The sequence below is a fragment of the Aotus nancymaae genome, unplaced genomic scaffold (assembly GCF_030222135.1).
Source record: "Aotus nancymaae isolate 86718 unplaced genomic scaffold, 86718_ANA_hifiasm-v0.15.2.pri h1tg000108l, whole genome shotgun sequence".
Lineage (NCBI taxonomy): Eukaryota > Metazoa > Chordata > Mammalia > Primates > Aotidae > Aotus > Aotus nancymaae.
This window is the reverse complement of record NW_026988523.1, coordinates 40,504,138-40,530,693: the sequence shown is the minus strand read 5'-3', so window position 1 is coordinate 40,530,693 and position 26,556 is coordinate 40,504,138. Positions and strand designations below refer to the sequence as shown.

The following is a 26,556-nucleotide window of genomic DNA, read 5'->3' as shown; positions in this document are numbered from 1 at the left end:
CGTAAAAAAAAAAAAAAAAAAAGCCCCTTCTAAAGGTAGCACTAGGCATTCCCAAACTAAAGCAATCATTCTAGATTCTGTGGCTAAAGAGATATAAAGACTGACCATATTACATTCTTCTATGTCCATATGTAAAGAATGGATATTCTAACAGGAAGGAGAAAGAAGGGCAGGGAGAAGACAGTAAGCCAATAAACAAAACAATACTGGATACTGTTAAAATGCGATGAAACAAAGATGGCCGCTTAGGAGGAAGTCGGGATTGCAGCTCCAAGAGAAGGCACAGAGGAGTGGACGCCGCATTTCCAGACGGATTTTTACTGCCCACAGACCAGGAGATTCACAGGAGGAGAAGCCCCACGGGTCGCCAGCACCGCTGGTTTGAGTGGCATGGCCGCTCAGCCTACGCCCTGGGGCGGGGGGCAGTGGCTTCTTATGCAGAGCGAGAGAGACAGAGTTCCCTCTGAGCCAGCAAGGGGAGCTGAAGCAGGGAGCCAAGCCAGGAGACCCCGGGCAAGGGAGCGCCATGAATCTCAGAGCCGCTGCTTCGGCTGAGGCAGCGGCACACAGGGCAGCGGATTTTAACTGCCCACAGACCAGGAGATTCACAGGCGGAGAAGCTCCACGGGTTCCCAGCACCGCTGGTTGGACCAGAGCAGCCGCTCGGCCTGCACCGGGGGCGGAGCAGCGGCTCCTTGAGCAAAGTGAACGAGACTGTGTCCCCTCTGGGCCAGCAAGGGGAGCTGTGGCAAGGAGGCAAGCCAAGAGATTACCGGGCAAAGAGGGCCCCTCTGGAAACACGGCTGAACCCGGGACGGTCCAGCTCTGTGGGGGAGGGGCGTCCTCCATCGGGAAACACCCTGCAGTTCCCGGGGCAATTTTCCGTAACCAAGACAACCCACCACTACAGAGACTCCGTCACTACAGGGGCGGGCCAGCATAGCGGAAGCAGTTCTAACTACACCCACAGGACTGCAGGGAAGCTCACACGGAAGCTGGGCGGAGCCCAAAACAGCTCAGCGAAGCCTCTGCAGGCTGAGTGTGACTAGACTGCCACCTTGTGGGCAGGGAAAACGGCAGCAACACAGCTGAAAAGCATAAAGCACTAACCCCCTGGGCCAGAACACCTGGGGAGAAGAAAAGGGGGTTTATGAGTTCAGCTGCTGCAGACTTAAAATTACCAAAATCAGAAAGACAGCAACTACAAAGTCAATAGGCGGATAAATCCACAAAGATGGGAAGAAACCAGCGCAAAAAGGATGAAAACACCCAAAACCAGAACACCTCTCCCCCTACAAGGCAGCATAACTCCTCACCAGCACAGGAACAAGACTGGACGGAGAATGAGTGTGATGAAATGACAGAATCAGCTTTCAGAAAATGGATAATAAGAAACTTCTGCGAGCTAAAAGAACATGTTCTAACCCAATGCAAAGAAACTAAGAACCTTGAAAAAAGACTTGATGAAATGCTAACGAGAATGGACAACTTAGAGAGGAATATGAGTGAATTGATGGAGCTGAAAAACACAACACGAGAACTTCGTGAAGCATGCACAAGTTTCAACAGCAGAATTGACCAAGCAGAAGAAAGGATATCAGAAGTCGAAGATCAACTCAATGAAATAAAACGAGAAGGGAAGATTAGAGAAAACAAGGTAAAAAGGAATGAACAGAGTCAACAAGAAATATGGGACTACGTGAAAAGACCTAATCTACGTTTGATAGGTGTACCTGAATGTGACGAAGAGAATGCATCCAAGCTGGAAAATACTCTTCAGGATATTATCCAGGAAAACTTCCCCAACCTAGCAAGGCAGGCCAATATTCAAGTCCAGGAAATACAGAGAACACCACAAAGATATTCTTCTAGAAGAGCAACCCCAAGGCACATAATCATCAGATTCACCAGGGTTGAAATGAAGGAGAAAATACTAAGGGCAGCCAGAGAGAAAGGTCGGGTTACCCACAAAGGGAAACCCATCAGACTCACAGCAGATCTCTCAGCAGAAACCCTACAGGCCAGAAGAGAGTGAGGGCCGATATTCAACATCCTTAAAAAAAAGAACTTTCAACCCAGAATTTCATATCCAGCCAAACTAAGCTTCATAAGTGAAGGAAAAATAAAATCCTTTGTGAACAAGCAAGTACTCACAGATTTCATCACCACCAGACCAGCTTTACAAGAGCTCCTGAAGGAGACACTACACATAGAAAAAAACAACCAGCACCAGCCACTCCAAAAACACACGAAATGGTAAAGAGCAGCAACACAATGAAGAATCTGCATCAACCAATGGGCAAAACAACCAGCTAGCATCAAAATGACAGGAGCAAACTCACACATAACAATATTAACCCTAAATGTAAATGGACTAAATGCCCCAATCAAAAGACACAGACTGGCAAATTGGATAAAAAGCCAAAACCCATCAGTGTGCTGTATCCAGGAAACCCACCTCACATGCAAGGATACACAAAGGCTCAAAATAAAGGGATGGAGGAAGATTTACCAAGCAAATGGAGAGCAAAAAAAAGCAGGAGTTGCAATTCTCATCTCTGATAAAATAGACTTTAAAGCAACAAAGATCAAAAGAGACAAAGAAGGCCATTACATAATGGTAAAAGGATCAATGCAACAAGAAGAGCTAACGATCCTAAATATATATGCACCTAATACAGGAGCACCCAGATACATAAGGCAAGTTCTTAAAGACTTGCAAAGAGACTTAGACTCCCACACATTAATAGTGGGAGACTTCAACACACCATTGTCAATATTAGACAGATCAACGAGACAGAAAATTAATAAGGATATCCAGGACTTGAACTCAGACCTGGAACAAGCAAACCTAATAGACATTTACAGAACTCTCCAGCCCAAATCCACAGAATATACATTCTTCTCAGCACCACATCACACCTACTCTAAAATTGACCACATAATTGGAAGTAAATCACTCCTCAGCAAATGCAAAAGAACGGAAACCATAACAAACAGTCTCTCAGACCACAGTGCAATCAAGTTAGAACTCAGAATTCAGAAGCCAACCCAGAACCGCACAGCCTCATGGAAATTGAACAACTTTCTCCTGAATGTTGACTGGATAAACACTGAAATGAGGGCAGAAATAAAGATGTTCTTCGAAACCAACGAGAACGAAGACACCACATACCAGAATCTCTGGGACACATTTAAAGCAGTCTCTAGAGGAAAATATATAGCAATAAGTGCCCACATGAGAAGAAAGGAGAGAACTAAAATTGACACCCTATCATCAAAATTAAAAGAGCTAGAGGAGCAAGATCAAAAACACTCAAAACCTAGCAGAAGACAAGAAATAACTAAGATCAAAGCAGAATTGAAGGAGATAGAGACACGAAAAACCCTACAAAAAAATCAATAAATCCAGGAGCTGGTTTTTTGAAAAGATCAACAAAATAGACAGACCACTAGCCAAACTAATAAAAAAGAAAAGAGAGAATAACCAAATAGATGCAATAAAAAATGATAAAGGGGATATCACCACAGATGCCACAGAAATTCAAACCATCATCAGAGATTATTACAAACAACTCTATGCACATAAATTAGAAAACCTGGAAGAAATGGATAAATTCCTGGACAGTAGCCTCCTCCCATGCCTAAACCAGGAAGAAGTCGAAACCCTGAATAGACCAATAACAAGGTCTGAAGTCGAGGCAGCAATTAAGAGCCTACCACCCAAAAAAAGCCCAGGCCCAGATGGTTTCACAGCCGAATTCTACCAGACATACAAAGAGGAACTGGTACCATTCCTACTGAAACTATTCCAAATAATCCAAAAAGAGGGAATCCTTCCCAAATCATTTTATGAGACCAACATCATCCTAATACCAAAACCCGGCAGAGACTCAACAAGAAAAGAAAACTACAGGCCAATATCCATGATGAACATAGATGCAAAAATCTTCAATAAAATACTGGCAAGCCAATTACAACAATACATCAAAAAGCTTATCCACCATGATCAAGTAGGATCCATCCCGGGGATGCAAGGTTGGTTCAATATACGCAAGTCTATAAATGTAATTCACCACATAAACAGAACCAAAAACAAAAACCACATGATTATCTCAATCGATGCAGAGAAGGCCTTCGACAAAATTCAACAGCCCTTTATGCTAAAAACTCTCAATAAACTAGGTATCGACGGAACGTATCTCAAAATAATAAAAGCTATTTATGACAAACCGACAGCCAATATCATACTGAATGGGCAAAAACTGGAAGCATTCCCTTTGAAATCTGGCACTAGACAAGGATGCCCTCCCTCACCACTCCTATTCAATATAGTACTGGAAGTTCTAGCCAGAGCAATCAGGCAAGAAAAAGAAATAAAGGGTATTCGATTAGAAAAGGAGGAAGTCAAATTGTCTCTATTTGCAGACGACATGATTGTATATCTAGAAGACCCTATCACATCAGCCCAAAATCTCCTGAAACTGATAAGCAACTTCAGCAAAGTCTCAGGATACAAAATCAATGTGCAAAAATCACAAGCATTCCTATACACCAATAACAGACTTAAAGAGAGCCAAATCAAGAACAAACTGCCATTCACAATTGCTACAAAGAGAATAAAATACCTAGGAATACAACTAACAAGGAACGTAAAGGACCTCTTCAAGGAGAACTACAAATCACTGCTCAACGAAATAAGAGAGGATACAAACAGATGGAGAAACATTCCATGTTCATGGTTATGAAGAATTAATATCGTGAAAATGGCCATACTGCCCAAAGTAATTTACAGATTCAATGCTATCCCCATCAAGCTACCAATGACCTTCCTCACAGAACTGGAAAAAACCACCTTAAACTTCATATGGAACCAAAAGAGAGCTCGCATAGCCAAGTCAATTCTAAGCAAAAAGAACAAAGTGGGAGGCATCACACTACCGGACATCAAACTCTACTACAAGGCTACAGTAATCAAAACAGCATGGTACTGGTACCAAAACAGAGATATAGACCAATGGAACAGAACAGAGGCATCGGAGGCGACACAACATATCTACAACCACCCGATCTTTGACAAACCTGAAAAAAACAAGCAATGGGGAAAGGATTCCCTGTTCAATAAGTGGTATTGGGAAAACTGGCTAGCCATATGCAGAAAGCAGAAACTCGACCCCTTCCTGACACCTTACACTAAAATTGACTCCAGATGGATTAAAGACTTAAACATAAGACGTAACACCATAAAATCACTAGAAGGAAACCTAGGCAAAACCATTCAGGACATAGGCATAGGCAAGGACTTTATGACCAAAACACCAAAAGCATTGGCAACAAAAGCCAAAATAGACAAATGGGACCTAATCAAACTCCACAGCTTTTGCACGGCAAAAGAAACAGTCATTAGAGTGAATCGGCAACCAACAGAATGGGAAAAAATTTTTGCAGCCTACCCGTCTGACAAAGGGCTGATATCCAGAATTTACAATGAACTAAAAAAGATTTACAAGAAAAAAACAAGCCCATTCAAAAATGGGCGAAGGATATGAACAGATACTTTACAAAAGAAGACATACATGAGGCCAACAAACATATGAAAAAATGCTCATCATCACTGGTCATTAGAGAAATGCAAATCAAAACTACATTGAGATACCATCTCACGCCAGTTAGAATGGCGATCATTAAAAAATCTGGAGAAAACAGATGCTGGAGAGGATGTGGAGAAATAGGAACACTTTTACACTGTTGGTGGGAGTGTAAATTAGTTCAACCACTGTGGAAAACAGTGTGGCGATTCCTCAAGGACCTAGAAATAGAAATTCCATTTGACCCAGCAATCCCATTACTGGGCATATATCCAAGGATTATAAATCGTTCTACTATAAGGACACATGCACACGAATGTTCATTGCAGCACAGTTTACAATAGCAAAGACCTGGAACCAGCCCAAATGCCCATCGATGATAGACTGGACAGGAAAAATGTGGCACATATACACCATGGAATATTATGCAGCCATTAAAAACGAGGAGTTCACATCCTTCGTAGGGACATGGATGAACCTGGAAAACATCATTCTCAGCAAACTGACACAAGAACACAAAACCAAACACCACATGTTCTCACTCATAGGCGGGTGTTGAACAAGGAGAACACATGGACACAGGGAGGGGAGCACTATACACGGGGGTCTGTTGGGGGGGAGGGGGGATAACAGGGGGGTGGGGAGTTGGGGAGGGATAGCATGGGGAGAAATGCCAGATATAGGTGAAGGGGAGGGAGGCAGCAAATCATACTGCCACGTATGCACCTATGCAACAACCTTGCATGTTTTTCACATGTACCCCAAAACCTAAAATGCAATAAAAAAAAAATAAAATAAATAAATAAAAAATAAAAATAAATAAAAATGCGATGAAACAATGAAATTATGGAGGCATGAACAGAAGGGAAAGAGGGCAAAACCAAAGGCACTAACAACTGTCTAGCTCCCACAGGCTCTTTCTTGAGTCTCAGTTCCCTCATTAATGAGAGAATAAAACTCATGGTAGTATTCAACAAATGTTAACTGCCTCCCCCATATATATATTTTCCAGGTAATATTATAACCAAAATCATTGTAGAAGACTGGCTACTCACAGGAACATGCTGAGTTGAAGAATAAGAGTCCACTGACTGAGGAGACGAGACTGAGTAACTTGAGGAGGCTGGAGAAAGTGGCTGAGGTTCTGCCTTAATGTCTTTAACTGGAAAACACGGAGGAAAGGTTTTACCCACTGGACAACAAAAACTTAGAATAAAATGAACAAGAAAGAAGGTAAAATCTTTTAAAATTCAATCAGATGTGGAAGCTAAGGTCACCGAAATATAACAAGTGAAAATGCAAGATGCAGTATCTAGTATGCTTCCACTTGTGTAACAAATTATATATGTGCGGGGAGGCTGTGTGTGTCTACACTTGCATCTGCACTAATTCTCTGGAAGGGTAAACAGAAGAAACTGGTAACAGCAGTTGTCTTTGGAAAACAGAACTTGTTGGCTGAGGAATAAAAGCAGGAGACATTTTTCTACTATACAGATTTTTGTACCTTTTGAATATTATACCACATGCAAAATATTATAGATTCCCAAAAATTTAATTTTAAAAAAGTAAGAAACAGGAAATAATTATTCTGGAAAGCATTTTTGACAATACAATTAAAACTCATAAAAAATGTTCGTATCTTTTAAACTATTAATTTATCCTATAAAAATGTACTGAGCAACTATGACCCAGGCAGGGTCCCTTGGTGTCAAAGATAGAACAAGGTAGGGATGGCAGACTGTGTTTTCCAGAATTAGCCATACAATATCTACCATCCGTCATGACCTTCCCTCATGATCTTCTATAATGTGATCTTGCAACTTCCCCACCCCATGAATTTAGGTGGGCTTGACTCCATCAATCAAGAGAGGATAGATTCTGAGGCTGGAAATGCAGCCTCTGCTTTGTGTGCTGGAACACTCACACTTGGAGCCTTTGAGTCTGACTACCCTGAGACCACCATGAGTTGTGAACACCACGCCACATAGAGAGGCTCTATGCAGGCACTCCAGTTCACAGTCCTAGTCTTCAAGTCATTCCACCCCAGATGCTGCACATATGAGTGAAGAAACCTCAAGATGATTCTGGCCCCCAAATGTCAAGCTACTACAGTCTTCAAATCTCCCCAGTTGTGGTCTGGACATCACGGAGCAGAGACAAGCCATCTTTGGAGCACCCAGTCAAAATCTGTGACCCATAGATTCTAGCAATTTAATAAAATGGTGGTTGTTTTAAGCAACTAAGATTTAGAGTAGTTTGTCAAATAATAAAACCAGAACACTGCCCTTGTGTATCCCACATTCTATGAAGGCAGACAGGCATGAAGGACTATAATACATAAAATAAAGAGGAATAGGTAGTGCAGGGGTAGGGAGGAATTCAGATAGGATAATGTGCTGCTTATTTATTCACTGTCTCTCAGCACCAAGTCCACTTTCTATAATCTGTGATACAAATTATTCCCAGCTGGCACCCTTTTAAGTCCTGTCAATAGGAGATACTAGAAAGATGCTAGAAGCAAGGAGAAGGGATAGTCTTCATTCTACCATCAGCTGTACCCCAACATTGGCAATTTGCTCCAGGTTTCAGCTTCTTTCAGTATACTCAACCCTGACTTCGTCACGCCCCCTTAAAGATAGTATCAGCCAGGTGCTGCCCCTTCTCAGAAGTACATGTATTAAATGCATGGGAACTCCTCTACCAAGTTCCTAGGTTCTGGTAACCCAGCCTCTTCCCTTGGATTCCCTGAGCCCTGTCTGGTTCTCAGGTTAATCTTATATAGAGACATTATTCAAGATTCAAAATCAACATTTCCATTTCTGATATGAACTATTTATTCATTCATTACACTACTGAAACATAACTATGAAATTCCTCTTATCCATTTTTGACAAGAAATTCGTTTATACAATTGCCATACCAGAAGTAGAATGCACAACACGAGGAATCTTTTAACCTATCAATATAGCCAAATAACCCCGCCTAATTTTGAGTAGGACCAAACTGCAAAATAAAATTGATCTGTTTAAAGCTTTTACTAATGAAACACATAATTACCTGTACAGATTTGGTTGTGAATGTCCCAGATGTCTGACTCCCAAGGCATCAAATCCAAATCAAAATCAAGATGATCAAAACTGTTTTCCTGTAGGTTTCAAATCACCAAAAGAATATTAAAAGAATAAAACATATACATCTTAAAATCAAGCTATGAGACACAATTTGGCACAAATAACATAACTGCTATTAGCCAACCCAGTAAAATGATATTCGAAGTCAGTCTTGTATGAGAATACATCTTGGAGAGCCTAGAGATTCAGTTACCGGAAGCACAGCAGTAACAACTAGGAAAGAGGTAAGGGATTCAGTATTTAAAAGATTCAGTCGGCTTCACTCTTTTCTATGAGAACAGACCTTTACAAGAGTCAAAAATGTGTCTTTTATCATAAGAGAAGTCCAGCAAAATACATTTTCCCATTAAGAAAAACAAGACAACGCAAACTCTATTCACAATATAATCTCTATATAAAATAGAAAGAATACAGACATATCCAAAAGACAGGCAAGAATCATAAAGAGGGTAGTTACCACTGAGTAATTCTCCTTTTTTTCTACTGTTCTATACATCCTAAATTTCTAAAACTTTTATGAATTTAAAAAAAACACTTATTAATCCTATAATACACTTTTTAATCCTATAAAATAAAACTAAGTTTTTCAAACAGGGGTCAGCAAACTTCTTAAAGGCTCTATTAAGTGCTTTTCATTTAGATGGTTTTTCTAACTAAAATATAAGCATATTCTGGGTCATCCAGATGACCACCTTATACCATATACAAAAATAAAGAAGTGTCGCATAATTTCAGAGCCCTCATGTAAATCTGATAACAAGTTAGTACCAAACAGTACTATTTTAAATTAAGTGTCTGGAGTCACAGAGACAAAAAGAGAAGTAAATTTAATATATAAATAATGCAATAAAGGCAATAAATATTAACTTAATGTCACAGATGATAAAATAGCAACAACAGGGTTGCTTGAGCCCAGCAGTTCAAGATCAGCCTGAGAAACATGGCAAAATCCATCTCTACCAAAAAAAAAAAAAAAAAATACAAACACTAGCTGGGCATAGTGGTGCACACCTGTGGTCTCAGCTACTCTGGAGACTGGAGTAGGAGGATTGCTTCAGTCCCAAAGATGGAGGCTGCAGTGAGCCAAGATCATGCCACTGCACTCCAGCCTGGGAGACAGAGCCAGACCCTGTCTCAAAAAAAAAAGCAACAATAAAGAAAATATGCCTCAGGCAAAAAAAAAAAAGTAAAAATGTATCTAATAACTGGTAACGACCATTTGTTAATAATTTCTAGAAGAGTGTTATCGTTCCAAAATGACTATTATATGGTTCATTTTTATTGAGACTGTAACAGAAACACAGAAGGGAAACTGTTTTCTTATCATAGGGCCCGTAACTGAGTAAATATTAGTACAGGGTAAATAAAGAGAATATGTGGAAGTGTACATGAAAAAAAAACTATTTAAATCATAAAAGAATCATTTTTTTAAAAAAATCAAAACAAAAAAAGAAAAAAGAAGAAAAAGTAGCTGTGTACCTCACACTGGCGAAAAAGAAAAAATGAATTTAAAAAATAAATAAATAAAAAGGAAAAAATCAATCTCCTTCACTTTTTTTTTCTTATTTGGATCTACACATTAAAAAATTAAGCAGCCTTGGCCAGGCGTGCTGGCTCATGCCTGTAATCTCAGCCCTTTGGGAGGCTAAAGTGGGTGGATCACTTGAGCTCAGGAGTTCGAGACCAGCCTGGCCAATGTAGTGAAACCCCATCTCTACTAAAAATACAAAAATTAGCCAGGTGTGGTAGCACACACCTGTAGTCCCAGCTACTCAGGAGGGTGAGACATGAGAATCCCTTGAACCCAGGAGGCGGGAGGTTGCAGTGAGACAAGATCCCACCACTGCACTCCAGCCTGGGCAACAGAATGAGACTCTGTCTTTAAAAAAAAAAAAATTAAGCTGCCTTGTACTTTTAGCAACCAAAAAATCTGTAAGCTTTCTTAATCTATGTAAAGTTACCAATGCTACATGCCTGAGTGCCAGCAATACTTTTAAATAAGGGCATGATCTACTTCAAGAAACTTTTGACTCAATCTTCAGCCAAGTCAAATACCTTCTAGAGCATAAAGATTTTATCTCATCAGAAATTTAATGGGCCCAATTTATGCAAAATGAAACATACTTATATACGCTAGCTCTTCAATGACTTAGCATGGGAAATTCTACTACCATTTGGAAGAAGGATGGCATGAGGGCTCTCAGAGATTCAGTCCCTTCATGTTATACTAGAAAAAATAAGGAAGTGAAAGATTGAGTGCTTTGCATAAAATAATGGAATGTTAAGTCATAAAATCAGGAATATATTTCTCTTAATCTTTCCAATTGCGCACACAGTTTCTTCACATAGTTTAAAAGAAACACTTTCCTTTAGGATTCTAGATGTTATGAAATACAAATATCAATTGCTTATTTAAATAGCCAATATTAAAAGGCAATTTAATCAACAGGCCACATTCTAAAGTATCTCATGGAGTAAATGAAACCATTAAAATCCCATGTACTGATTTTCTAAAATACATCATGTGCTTCATCCTCTTCTGTTGATTCATGGTAAAACAACTGCTAAATCATTATTTAAGAAATATCTGAAATTCACTAAGCAATCTGCACACATTTTGTACTCTAGTTAATAAGAGCTTAAAATGATGTGATAGTCAACCTGAGTGACTAATTATTCTGCTCACTTGAATTACTTCTTCAATGAAATAGCACCTCATCCATTAAAGAATAAGACAAAATCAAAGTTCTATAGGCCAAACAGCTTAATATGTACTAATCAACAAAAGAAAATCTAAGATATTTTTGAGGACTCAGAGTGTTAAAATAGTTTTCACACAGACCTCTAACCAAAGGCAAGGATATACCTACTCTTCAGAGCTTTCTACATAAATATACAACTTTTAAAAAGGAAGTTGGTAAGCTCTGCTTGACATACCAACTTAGTCAAGCAGAACTTACCAACTTCCTTTTTAAAAGCAAATAATCTGTAAAAACCAAGAAGTAGGCAGGTTAGTGACTTTTCTAAAGTCACCCACCAATTCCCTTATGTAGCAAATTATCTGTAAAAAAGAAGTAGGTAGATTAGCAACTTTTCCAAAGTCACCCACCAATTCCCTTATGTACCAAAGTATCTGTAAAAAAACAGTAGGTTAGTGACTTTTCCAGAGTCACCCACCAATTCCCTTATGTACCAAATTATCTGTAAAAAAACAGTAGATCAGTGACTTTTCCAGAGTCACCCACCAATTCCCTTATGTAGCAAAGTACCTGTAAAAACCAAGTAGGCAGGTTTTTACCTAGGGCCAAAGGTGGGCCTAGAATACAAGTCTCATATCAAGACCAATGCAATTTGTACTGTCCTACATTTGCTGACTACAAAATGGCTACTAACTTTCATACTTAATGGTAGAAGCTATTTACCATGAAGTATGTAACTTAAATTACTAGCCTAAACCTGTTGTCCTGAAACTCTCTTGCAATAATTAGGGTTAAAGACTAAATATCACATTATTCAACCTTAGTAAATACTTACATAAGTCTCATTTGCTGCGTCCAATTGCAGCTCATCAGTGTCTGTGAAATAACCGAGTTCAGCAAATAGGGCAGAATCTTTGGACAAAAGAACAGAGATTAACTGTCAATTCAATTATTTGACCAAGAAACAAGCACTGTACCCCTATGTCACCTCTATTAAGGTTTCTTATTAGCCATTATTATTATTAATAAATCCCAGAAATGTAAATGACAAGCAATTCAAAGCTCATTTCCAATTTATGTGTTGTTTTCTGCATAATTTTTATCTTGTGAGCTGAATTCTTACACCAGGGATCAAAAAAGATTTTGTGTCATATGTCATGTAAGACTAATTGGTAATGGCTTTATGGAACATTACTAACAAGAATTCTGATGCTATATTTGGGTTCAGCATGAAAAGTTAATGTGGTTCATAAGTAATAATAATAGAGAGGACTAAGGAAAGTATACACGCACTGCATATTTGTCATCCATGCCTTAAGTTAAGGGTATAACCAATTTTCTATCCAGACAATAAAGGATTTACTCATCTAAACCAACAAATTCATTTCAGCAAATCTAACTATATTCCAATTTCCTAATGAGGTTTCATTATAAACCAAGAAATATGTGGATACAGAAAACATTCTTCAATACACTATACTGAAAACTTTCTGTAGAGAAAGGTCAAGGTGTTGACCAAGGCCCAAGAAGACTGCTTACCATAGAATCTATGAAGTTCCTATTTTCTGTGACACTTTCAAAACTTCAGGCACTTTGAAGAGTTTTTCAAAACTAGGTCTTCCTTTGTACTCCTTATCTATTATACTCCACTGAAACTGCTCTGATGATTTCCTCATTGCACAAGTTCAGGAAGTACACTGCCAGTCTATTATTAACTTGACCAATTACAGTAACATTTCACCACCCTAAAACAAAATAGTATTTAGCAAAAATTGTATACGTAGTAATAACCAAAGGTTACTCACATGACTCTCAGAAAAGACTACTCAGCTGCACAGCCAACAAACAGGTAAGCAGAGGACTGTGGCTTATATATAAGCTGAAACTGCTTTAAAAAGTTCTCTATTTGGGCTTTCTCATTTCTTTCCTCTCATTCGTTCTTGAACCTGCTCCAGTCAAGCTCCCCCCTCCACATACACACAATTATTAATGTCTCCAGTGACTTCCATATTGCTAAATTCAGTGGTAAATTCACATTCCTCATCTTACTTGACCTGTCAACAGCATTAACATAGTTGATCTTTTCATTTTAACTGGAGCATTTTATTCACTTGAGTTTCAGAATACCACACTTACTTGGTTTTCCTCTCACCTCACTGGTTGACCCAACCTTGCTGGTTCTTCCTCATCTCCCTAACATGAAATTGTCCCTGGGCTCGGCATAAACGTTTCTATCTATCTTACTCCCTTTGTAATCTCAGCTGAGCTCATGGCTTTAAATAAAATCTATGTGTCAAGGATTTCTAAATATACATCTCTAACCCACACTTCAAGATGCACGTACACTGAGAACTGACATCTCCTCTTAGATGTTAAAAGGTACCTCAAACCTAACATATCCAAAATGAGTTACTCATCAACCCCACCAAACTTCCCACTGCTTTGTCCTCAACCCAGTTAATGACAAATGAATTTTCCCAGTTGCTCAGGCCAAAAACCTTGGGATCATTATTACTTCATTCTTTACTTCTCTTCTTCACTCTCCATATTCAATCTACCAACAAATCCTGTCAGCTCTGTCCTTAAAATATACATCTGTAATATGGCTTCCCACCTTTCCTCCCATTCTTCCTTCCCTTCCCAACCTTCCCTTTCTTCCCTACCAGTCCCATCACAGAGATGTCAGCTTCTGAGGAAGCAGGGCAACAAGGGTGATGGGGTTTTGTGCACAGTCATCTCCAGCAATGTGCCTGATATCCAAGGAAATAAGACGGTGTAGGAGAGGCTATTGCCCAGCAAAGGTGGCAGCATGCCCTGGCCCAGTGGGAGGGGGAACGGAGTGGCAAATGGAAAAGGCAGCCTGAGAGGATGGAAGACTGGTCATACTGAACAAATATGTTAGTTGATTAAGCAAATGGTTGAATATATCTAAAATAATTAGACTGTTCTGGTTTCTCTTCAGAACAAATAAATCTTTTGCCTTTTACTAAAATAAATGGAGTCAGATTTCTCACAGTCTGAGAAAGAATTTAAGAACATGGGAAGAGTCAGGAGACTAAAAGAATCCTAAGATGTTAGATTGGAACTGAAGGAATTAGTAAATAAACTCATTTAAACTATATATACATACAGATAGCTATAGAAATACATATATATGTACACACATATACAGATGTTTGTATACACACACACATACACACACACATATACATGTATATATATTTCCTAGTTATGTCTGCTAAGAGGTCCTAGAAGCAATGATATCCCAGTAGCAATGAAAATACTGGGTGCCCAGATCTTGGATACTAAATACAATCTTCCACCAAATGGAAGTTCACTAAGGGGTTCCTTGGAGAAATGACCAATTCCAGGGCTGCAGCAGGGAAAGTGCAAAATAAGCCTGGAAAATCTTGTTGTGCCAGAAATTCTCAGCAAATGATAGGAACTCATCAAAAAGAACAAAGGCCCCAATATGAATGAACTCCCAGCAGTCAAATCTGGGAGAATCTGAGCATCAGAATAAAATGAGAGCAGCAGTTAACCAACCACCAAATAAAAAAGGAGTCAATTAGTTCATCGCGAAAGGAAGGAAAAGAAGGAAGGAAAGAAGGAAGGAAGGAAACAAGCAAGCTAGCTAGCTTCTTATAGTGCAATGTCAATTAACAAATATAGACAGAATGATAAGAAGAGTCAGATAGTTACCATTTGGCAACCATTAGAGTGGTAACTGATATAGACTGGGGTTATCAGTGAGTCTAGGGCTCCTGGTTAGAGGTTTAATAAGAAAAGGATATTGGTGTCATGCCAGATTATCTCCCCCCAAAATAGTAATAAAATACAAAAGGGGAAGCAGTGGCTTTACAGTGGTGAAACCTGGAAGATATCAACTTGACCAAGTGATCATGTGAATATATCACAGGATGATATGACAGCACAGGAACATCATATTTATACTATAATGTATGCTCTCATTTTATTCTGATGCTCAAACTTTCCAGATTTGACCACTGGGAGTTCATTCATATTGGTGCCTTTGTTCTTTTTGACATGTTCATTTGCTGAGAATTTCTGGCACAAGATTTTCCAGGCTTATTTTGCACTTTCCCTGCACTTCTCCAGCCATGAATTGGTCATTTCTCCCAGGAACCTTTTAATGGTTTAGGATCATCTTGTAGAATAAAAGACTTGTGCTCTTTAAGACTGTCAAGGACATTAGACACAGGAAAAGACCAAAGAACTGTTCCAGACTAAAGGACACTGATGAGACATGACAAGGTAATCCTAGACTAGAAAAACAAATGATTATTGAAACAGACGGCAAATTTTGAATGGTGTCTTTGAATTGGATGACAGTCTTGTATCAATGTTTATCTCCTGACTGGAAGAAATATAGGGCAGTAATATAGGAAAGTGGCTTTGTTTTGGGAGGTAGAAGGGTAGAGAGTATACAATACAGTATTTAAAGGTGATAGGTCAACACATCTTTCCCTTTCTCTCTCTCTCCCTCTCTCTCTCTCTCTCTCTCTCTCTCTCAAGGGAGAGAGAAATGGAGTAAATGCAGTAAAATTTAACAACTGAGGAGTCTGTGTAAAGGGCGTGCAAGAGTTCTTTGCACTGTCCTTACAACTTTTCTATAGATTTCAAACTACTTCAAAATTTTAAAATGTATGTATATAACACGTGTATATGCATGCATGTGTGTACATATCCATAATCCAACTACTTCTCATTACTCCACTGTTACTACTGTAACTCATGGGGACTGCTTTAGTGGCTTCCACAATGTCTCCATGCTTCTGCCCTTGCCCTCTTTCAGTCTATTTCCAACAGAGCCACTGAAGTGAGCCTATAAAAACAAAAGACGTTATTTGGAATCACGATTCTCATAATGGCAGAAAAGAAATATGAGCATATAATGCAAGAAGGTGAAAAAGAACCCTGTTATGTTAGCTTTGAAGTATAAAGCATACTAAAATAAATTCATGCTTTTTAAAAATAAGTATTTTGGGCCAGGCATGGTGGCTCACACCTGTAATCCCAGCACTTTGGGAGGCTGAGGCGGGTGGATCATAAGGTCAGGAGTTCGAGACCAGCCTGGCCAACATAGTGAAACCCTGTATCTACTAAAAATACAAAACATTAGCCAGGTGTGGTGGTGGGTGGCTGTAATCCCAGGTACTCAGGAGGCTGAGGCAAGAAAATCGCTTGAACCCAGGAGGCAGAGGTTGCAGTGAGCCAAGATCGTGCCATTGCACTCCAGCCTAGGTAACAGTGCAAGACTCCATCTCAAAAAATTACATTAATTAATTAAATAAATATAAATATTTCCTCATTCTTAGAAAATACATCGTGAAATGTTTAGGAGTTTCATATTATTTGCAGCCCACTTTCAGATGTGAAAGAGGAGAAAAGTGTGGGTAATATTAAGAGATAAAGTGAATGTGTCAGGATGTTAACAGTTGGTAAATCTAGATAAGGAAACCGCAGGTTTATCAGTATACTGATCTTTCAACTTTTCTGTGGTTAAAAAAATAACTGAAGGTGGGTTGATAAATATACTTGTATATTTATAGAACATCCCAAAAGAATCCAAAGAAACTGTTGGCATTAGTTACACCTAAAGTATCTCTAAAACCTATTGCCTATTTCTATATCCTCTGCACTAGTCCCACACTATTAGATTTCCCTCAACAGTAGTAAACGATGGTAATTTTTCAGCAAGCTTTCCCACTCCACCTCCACCTTGCCCATTTATTTATTCATTTACTCCTTATAAGTTTAGTAAGATGAGAAACAGCCACTGGGTTTAGCAACGTGGCAATCTGCAGTGAAACAAAAGTTTTGGCGGAGGGGTGGCACCTGACTAGCCTGGGTTCAAGAGACCATAACAAATAAGAAACTAGAGTCAGTGAACAAGGGCATTTTCTAAAAGGAATTCTGCTGTAAATAGAGAAATGCAGTAACAGCAAGAGGGGAAGTAACATGTGAAGAGAGTTTTGGGTTTGCTGGTTTTGTTTTTTTACTCTAGATAGAGTACTATCCAGATATAGAAACAGTACTTCTAGGAGAAATAACAACATGTTCATTTACTGACAGAGATGAACTATAGAGAGGGGAAAATGCTGATGCAGGAAAACAGGAGGAAGAATCGCTTGAGCAATATTCTTGAACAAAAGAGGAAGAAGCTAAAGCACATATGGAAGGATTGGCTCTAGCTAGGAGCAAGAAGCCGCTCCATCTCAGTAACAAAAGAGAAAGCAAACACGCTGGTAGGTGGGTAAATGCGGTAGTAGGAGACTGGAGCGGCTCTCTTCTGATTGGAAGGATGAGAGAAATGTTGGAGGTTTGAAGACAGAAGAAACTCTAAAAGCAATTATCAGAATGGGACTGTGAGAGGACCAGGGAAATATGACTGGTCTGGCAACACTTAAAGTGAGACCAGTCAGGATAGTTGAAGTGATTTTCAGCCACATTCAACTATACTGAGGCAAGCATGAAGTAGGCAAAACTGAATATAACTAATAGGTTTATCCAAGAGAAACCTACAAGACAAGAGACAGACAAGGATATGCAAGGTGAAAGCAAAGAAATGGTAACAATGATTGTCCATGGTACTCAAACTGGGAAAGGGGGAAGTGATGAACTGAAGGAATGAGAGACACTGGAAACATGGCAAAATCTCGGAAGGACTGAATGATTATTGAAACTGGAATATGAAAGGGAGTAAGCTGGTAAAACAGGAAAAGGTAGTCAGAGCAGGATGTTTGAAAGTAAGATTTCAGTTATTGGTAGTGACAAGACTTAAGCTTACGATCAGGAAAGCAAATGGCTGAGACTCGGAGAAAGGCAAGATCTGTGATAAAGAGGAGGTCCAGAAAACGAGAGGTCACTGCATCTGGAGGATCTTCTCTGAGGATTCTGAAGTCATCCAAGAATCATGATGGAAGTAATGGTGAAGAAAGTAACAGGAAGCTAGCGGCTAAAATTTTTCAAAAAGTCAAAAAGAAGCCAGGCATAAGTGGCATGTGCCTGTAGTCCCAGCTACTCAGGAGGCTAAGGCAGGAGGATCCCTTGAGCTCAGGAGTTTGAGGATGCAGTGAGCTGTCATTGCTCCACTGCACACTCCAGCTCTACCCTGGGCAAGAGAACAAGACCTCATCTCTAAAAGAAAAAAAAAAAGTGAAAGAGAGTGATCCAGGAATCAAGAGAGGTAGAGGACGGGATATTGTGACAAAACGAGATTTAAATTTAGATATTTTTAGGGAGGAGGAAAGGAGAATAATGGTGACGGACAATGAAGACACCTATCCCACCATCAGAGGCCCTGTGGTGAAAAGGTCTTGATAATAAAATTGGCCACCACTTACCGGGGCATTAAGGGAAGTTGTGTCATCTGGAGCACTAGATTTTGGTTTAATGTCAGAAGGCCAAGAGAACCTTCCCAGAAGAGACTGCAGACACAAAAGAAACCACAGGGACAGATGGAAGCTTCTGATCTTGATACATACAGTGCAGCCAAAAAAGAAGAAGAAAGTAGCTTTTGCACAAATCCAAATAAGAAAAAAGGAGAAGAGAGAAGGAGAGAGGAAGGGATACAGATAACAAATAAGCATATGAAAAGATGCTCAACATCGTGTCATCAGGAGACTGCAAATTAAAACCAGATACCACTATACACCTATTAGAATGGCTAAAATCCAAAGTACTGGCAACACCAAATGCTAGCAAGGATGTGGAGCATCAAAAACGCTCACTCACTGCTAGTGGGAATGCTAACTGGTATAGCCACTTTGGAAGACAGTTTGGCAGTTTCTTACAAAACAAACAAAAAACGTGTTCTTACCACACAATCTAGCAATTGTGCTCTTTGATATTTAGCCAAACAATTTGAAAATTTATGTCCATACAAAAACCCGCACACAAATGTTTTCAGCAGCTTTATATATAATTGCCAAAAGTTGGAAGCAACCAAGATGTGCATCAATAGGTAAACAGATCAGCAAACTGTGAGTTTATGGACTAAACTGTGTCCCCCAAAATTCACATGTTGGAGCCCTAACCCCAAATATGACTACATCAAGAGATACAGTCTTTAGGAGATAATTAAGGTTAAATGATGTCATAAAAGTGGGGCCCTAATCTGATACGACTGTGGCTTTATAAGAAGAAAATTCTCTCTCTCAATGCCATGTGAGTACACAAGAAGGCAGCCATGTCATGTGCAAGACAGGAAGAGGGCCCTAAGCAGAACCTGAGCATGCTGCCATCCTGATCTTGAACTCTAACCTCCAGAACTGTGAGAAAATAAATTTCTGTTGTTTAGACCACTCAGTCTGTGGTGTTTTCTTACATCAGCCTAGGCAGACTAATAGGCTGTGGAACATCCATACAATGTAATACTATTTAGTGCTAAAAAGAAACCAGCTATCAAACCATGAAAAAACATGGAGGGAACTTAAGTGCATATTGCTAAGTGAAAGAAGCCAATTCAAAAATACTGCCTATGGTATGATTCCAACTATATGACATTCTGCAAAGGGCAAAACTATGGAGACAGTGAAAAGATCCCGGAGGTAGGGAAAAGGAGGCAGGTAGGGAAAAAGATCCCAGAGGTAGGGAAAAGGAGGAAGGAAAAAACAGGTAGAGCGTAGGACTTTTTCAGGGCGGTGAAACTATTCTGTATGATACTGTAATTATGAATACATGTCATTATACATTTGTCAAAACCCTCAGAACAGGGGTTCCCAACCCCTGTTCTCAGGGGTACTGGTCCGTGGCCTGTTAAGGAGGTGAGCAGCAGGTGGGTGAGTCAGTGAAGCTTCATCTGTATTTATGGCCTTCCCCATCGCTTGCATTACCACCTGAGCTTCACCTCCTGTCAGATCAGCAGCAGCATTAGATTCTCATGGAGTGCGAACCCTATTGTGAACTGCACATGCAAGGGATCTAGGTTGCATGCTCCTTATGAGAATCTAATGCCTGATGATCTAATCACTGCCTCCCATCACCCCCAGGTGAGATGGTCTAGTTGCAGGAAAACAAGCTCAGGGCTCCTACTAATTCTATATTATGGTGAGTTGTATAATTATTTCATTATATATTACAGTGTAATAATAATAGAAATAAAGTGCACAAAAAATGTAATGCACTTGACTCACCCCAAAAACATCTCTCATGCCTCCCTGCCCTCAGCCCCCATGGGAAAATTGTCTTTCATGAAACCAGTCCCTGGTGCCAAAAGGCTGGGGACCCCTGCCATAGAATGTATAACACAATGAACTTTAAACTATGGCCTTAGTTAATAATAATATATCAATACTGGCTCATCAGTTGTAACCAAGGTACCACACTAATTCAAGATGCTACCAGTGGGAGAAACTGGGGATGGAGGGAAGTACATGGAACTCTTTGTACTGTCTGCTCAATTATTGTGTAAATCTATAATTATACTAAAAAAGTAAGCCTATTATTTAAAATAATTATGTGAAATTCCATTTCCATGTCCATAAAGCTTTATAGGAATACAGCCACGCTCATTTGGCTATATTGTGTCTGGCTGCTTCTACACTGTAACAGCAGACTTAAGTAGTTGCAACAGTGACCATGTAGTAACAAAATCTAAAATATTTACCATCTGGAACTTTACAGAAAATGTCTGAAGACCCTTGCTCTAAATTTCATTAACTAAGTTAAAAAAAAAAAAAAAGGAAAGCACATCCCTCACAGGTTGTTGAGTTAATCACTTATTTAAATTATTTAGAGTTGTTAAAATCACAAGACATACTAATTACATAATCTTATTTTTAAATTATAACTAGATAGTTTCTAATATTGAAAAAAAAAAATCAGCCAGGCACAGTGGCTCACGCCTGTAATCCCAACATTTTGGGAGGCTGAGGCGGGGGAAGACGAGGTCAAGAGATCAAGACCATCCTGGCCAACGTGGTGAAACCCCATCTCTACTAAAAATACAAAAAATTAGATGGGCATGGTAGCATGTGCCTGTAGTCAGTCCCAGCTGCCTGGGAGGCTGAGATAGGAGAGTTGTTTGAATCCAGGAGGCAGAGGTTGCAGTAAGCTGAGATTCTGCCACTACGCTCCAGCCTGGCAACAGACTGAGACTCCGTCTCAAAAAAAAAAAAAAAAAAAAAAAAAAAATCAAAGCTAGGCACAGTGATTTGAGCCTGTAATCCTAGCACCTTGGGAGGTTAAGGCAGGATGACTGCTTGAGGCCAGTTGGAGACCAGCCTGGGCAACACACCAAGACCTTTGTCTCTCCAAAATATCTAAAAATTAACAATTAACCAGGCCTGGTGGTGGCATGCACCTGCAGTCCTAGCGACTGAGGAGGCTGAGGTGGAAGGATCACTTGAGCCCAGGAGTACCAGGTCACAGTAAACTATGATTGCACCACTGCACTCCAGCCTGGGCGACAGAGTGAGACCCTGTCTCTAAAAGAAAAAAAAAAAAAATCAAGTAAATCAGTGAAGTACTTGAACACCCAAAGCAACTCTCACAGAATGAAACACTAACAGACATTAGTATTTCAGTCTACTGCCAACAAACTCTATCCTACTGACTGAACACCTAAGGAATTTAAATTAAACTGTTCAAAGAAGAGAAGACTGAACAGTTTGAAAAGGGAAAACTGGAAAACAATGGAAATGCGCACATTCAGGGAATGGCAGGGCCAGGTACCTGACAGAAGTGAGTCAGTGAACTGACTATAAAAAACTGAATGCTCTGTTAGAGAACATTAAATCAAGTGATCAGCTCAGACAGGAAAATGCAGCCTGGGTATCAGAAGACAACACAAAATAATGCTACCAGGAAGTGTCCCACAGTTATAATTTAAGCAATGTCATGAAAATATAATAACTGACTAGCTGACAAAACAAATCATAACTACCCAATATATTCAAGTAGTGTTATCAATAACCAGGGATCTTATGAAGAATAAAATCTGTAGAAACGAGTTAGGAAAGCATTATAGAATAGATACTAGGGGTACAGGCTTTGGAGGTAGAAAAACCTGGTCTGAACCTTCTTCTGCCACTAACTAGCTCTTAAGAATCTGAGCACAAATTCTGTTAGCCTCAGTTTCCTCCTCTCTAAAATAACAGTACCTCATTGGACTGTTGGGAGGATTAAACAAAATACTGCATGTAAAGAGTTTAGCAGGGTGCCTGACACAAATAAAGTGCTAAATAAATGGTAGCTAACACACTGTTCCTAATTCATTTGGCTTGGGAAAATGGGAATAAAAAGTCTACAGTTTTCCAGCAACTCTTAGAAAATCTACCCAAGGATTGAAATAAATCTCCAACAGAATGTAGTTTTAGAGAACATCTGCCCTTGAAAAAAAGTAAATGATGACTTTGTTCAATAAAAAGTTGAGATTCCTTCCACTCATGCTATTGAGAATGCTGGTCCAAAGGAAAAAGATAAATGAGGTTCCCCCCAGTTCCGAGGCTGATGAGTGGTGTAGGCTCACTGGGGGCCCATTTAGGAACCTACACAATCCCAAATTCATATTGGAACCTAAGAACAATATTACTTTTACATCTTGCAATCAAGAGGAGAATGAAAGTTTCCTCTAAATACTTAGATAACAAAGCTTCTCCACTCTCATTTCCACTTCATTCCATTCCACCCTTCCTGAGCACCAAAACGAAACAAAATATCCATTAACAAGAAAATTAAGAGCTGTATCTGCAGAGCAGTCGGGATTGCATCATAAGTATTAGGTCTAGCAAAGCAGGGACCCGAGGTCAGGTGCTTCGGTGTTTTCTCTTCTCCCAAGATGGACATGAGGCTTAAACCAATAGTAAAAGCTGTAAGATTAGGCTTTCTTGTATATAACCACGTTCTCTCATATACACCCACTCCACTGTGCTCACCGCCCACATTTCACACTCAGGAAATAGCCTGTAGCCTTTTTGGCGGTCCCAGCCATCTTGCTCTAAACCTCCTAATAACCTCCAATGTTAGCCTCACAAAAAGATCACCTGGTCCTTCCCCAGCGGAAACAGTGAAAAACGATACTAACTCCAGTTGACAATATTCTACTCGCCCTGTGGCCAGGACAGAAGCCGAACGATCCTCGCAGACTCTGTGAGGAGCACGGACGGGAGTGACGAGTGGCCTCACTTCCCCAGGCAGGGATGGTCCACACCTGTCACCACGAGTAGCGGAAGTAGGGAGGAAGAAACCCGTAGACGCGAACGCGAGCCACCGCGGTACATTCTCAGATCCCACTCACCCCAATCTTCATCCAGCCGGTGAGAGAGTCCCGGACTAAAGAGTGACTCCATGGTGCCGGCAACACCAACCGGCTCCCCCATATCACAAGTTCCTCTGCCCTGGAACTCGGTGACTAATATCTGGGACGGCGGCGGCTGGCGGACAAAATACTCTGTAACGCTGATGAGACGGTGGCCGATTAAAGACAAACTGCTTCTGCCGCACGAGGGCTTTGTACGAGACAGGAGAACATCAGAGACTAAGCAATTTAAATAGACCTCTGAGTAAATATTTACCTTTTGGAGTTTCCAGGACTTTCTGTCCCGCTGTTTTATGAGGGAGGCGGGGGGAGACATGCAGACATCGCTTCGACTAAACGAAATTTATCAATAATATTAAAAATAAAAAGTAAAGCCCCTTTCTGAACATTCCGGCTTATTCCTTATCTTTCTTAATACCACAGCGTAGATACCTCAGAACAAAATTAGAGGCTAACAGTAAATTTAGTTTAATTTTTATGAATAATTCTCTATCAGTGTAAAAATTCTTCATATACGCGTGTATGACAGAAAAACCCTACTATTTTTCCACATTCGTTAAAACTTTAACTGGCCCAGTATCAGAGGTAAATGGTACTGTAAAACATAACTTCTAGAAAGCCTACTTTTATTTAAATGAAGCAAATGTAAAAGATAAACCCCCAAAATTTATCTCCTAAAGATAAATTTCTAAAACATAGTATTTAGTCAAAGTCCAAGCGACCTACAGTAATCGAAGTTCCCAATCTTTATATTATGAAAGATTTGGATTTTATTTAAAAGAAATTCACACACATCACCAACTCCAACTGAAACTATGAACTGAGTTTGATAAAGCAGTTTCAAGAAAGCTACTTAAGAGAATTTCTTTTTCATCTCTATTTTAAATTTCAGCGGCCAGTGAATATTTAAGATACTGTAACTTAAGAACACGTATGCCTCTAGGACCACGTGGAATCTTTCCCATGGTAGGTAAGCAAAACAAATGTGCTTCCCAGAATCCTCCAAACTGCTCGTGGCTGGATATTACCACAGATTGCATAATACAGGATCCCTCCCCGGACACAAGCCCAGAAAAAGACTATGAAATCCCCTGACGTCATATGTGACTACTTTTGTCACCAGAAAACTAATAAATTTTCATTTAAGGTGAATGTTATTTTTTATAACACTTTTATTCTCATCCAATTACCAATTCAAAAATTGACATAAAAACTAAAATAAGGCCGGGCGTGGGGGCTCAAGCCTGTAATCCCAGCTTTGGGAGGCAGAGGTGGGGGGATAACGAGGTCAGGAGTTCGAGACCAGCGCCTGTAATCCTAGCTACTCCGGAGGCTGAGGCGGGAGAATCGCCTGACACCGGGAGGCGGAGGTTGCAGAGAGCCGAGATCGCGCACACCAGCCGGGGCGACAGTGCGAGACTCCGTCTCAAACAAACAAAAATAACTAAAATGAAAAGCGAGTCTTCTGTATCCCACTAGACTTTTAAGAAAATCACCTTGACAAATCGCCAATTTTTTTTAATTTCCTAAAGATTTTATTTTTTATTCAAAAAGTGCAAGTAATTATGAAACTATGAAACAAACATTTGAGAACTGTCACCAAGAATTTAAAAATTTAACATTTTTTATTTTTGTCCCAGATTTTTTATAAGAAATTAAATATTATAGAATTAAATTCCTCTTTCTTCCCTGCTTCATTTTCCTCCCTCAGCATAGGCCACTTCTACCATGAATTTTATAGGTAAAAAATTTTACTTTATTTTTATAAAATAAAAGTGGAATTCTAGTCCACTTTTATTTTTACTTTTATGATGCTTAAACATGTTTATAGATACATGCATTTAGTGTAATTTTGTTGCTTTTTTAAAAATGTATGTAAACTTGCTGTACTCTAATGTTCTGCAAATCACTTTTCTTATTGGACATTACTATTTGAGGATGTATCCATGGTATTTCCTTGAATATATACATATATCACAATTTATTTTTCCATTTCCCTAAGGATGAACAAAATTTGGGTTGTTTCAATTGTTTACATAAAATATATCCTTGTATGGTGTCTCCTTGTGCATATATGCAAAAATCTCAGTCTCTCTTTTTTTTTTTTTTTTTTTTTTCAGACAGAGGCTCACTTTGTCCTCTAGGCTAGTTTGCAATGTCACCATCTCAGCTTACTGCAGCTTGATCTCCCAGGTTTAAGCAATCCTCCTGCCTCTGCCCACAGTAGCTGAAACTACAGGCACCCGCCACCACACCCAGCTAATTTTTGTATTTTTTGTAGAGACAGGATTTTGCCATGTTGCCCAGACTGGTCTCAAAATTTCTGAGTTCAAGCAATCCGCCTGCCTCTGCCTCCCAAAGTGTTGAGATTACAGGCGTGAACCACCTCACCCAGCCTCAAGAATGTCTTTAATAATGTATGTACTATTTGACCAGTTTACACCCTCACTAGCATTGATGAGTTTTCTGTCTTAAAAATGACCTTCCAACCACAGTTAGTTAAAATCAGGATCCAAACAACGTTTGGCCTTCCTGGAATATTTTAAAGCAAATCCCAGATATCATATTATTTCACCCATAAATACTTCAACCTATATCTCTGAGAGACAAGGCCTTTTCTTATTTTTAAAAAACATAATGATAATACCATTATCATACCCAACAAAATTAGTAATTCTTTAATATCATCTGACACTTGTCATTGTATTTAGTTCATATGAAAATTCCCTCTCCGTTTCTTCCCCCCATGCCATTTATTGAAAAATCTAAGTCATTGGTCCTATAGAACTTCCTACATCGTGATTCTGCTGATTATGTCTTCATGGTGATGCTTAATTTGTTCCAGAAACTGCCAG

At 39.5% G+C, this 26,556-nt stretch overlaps 1 protein-coding gene and 1 long non-coding RNA gene across 2 annotated transcripts in view; one reads left to right on the top strand and one right to left on the bottom strand.

Annotated features, from left to right (window-relative positions):
- Positions 1-23,800, bottom strand: part of ATF6 (activating transcription factor 6) — a 192,561-nt gene extending 168,761 nt beyond the window's left edge. Inside the window, exons 1-4 of the mRNA XM_064370667.1 lie at positions 23,681-23,800; positions 12,254-12,330; positions 8,646-8,733; positions 6,644-6,750 (exon numbers count right to left, since the gene is read on the bottom strand). Coding sequence (XP_064226737.1) covers positions 6,644-6,750; positions 8,646-8,733; positions 12,254-12,330; positions 23,681-23,762 — 354 coding nt within the window. The 5' untranslated portion in view covers positions 23,763-23,800. The remainder of the gene's footprint in view (positions 1-6,643; positions 6,751-8,645; positions 8,734-12,253; positions 12,331-23,680) is intronic.
- A 174-nt stretch (positions 23,801-23,974) lies between these two features.
- Positions 23,975-26,169, top strand: LOC135272292 (uncharacterized). The gene is made up of 3 exons (XR_010340405.1): positions 23,975-24,286; positions 24,594-24,671; positions 25,983-26,169. It is a non-coding gene; the product is annotated as an uncharacterized LOC135272292 (long non-coding RNA).
- Positions 26,170-26,556: the final 387 nt, after the last annotated feature.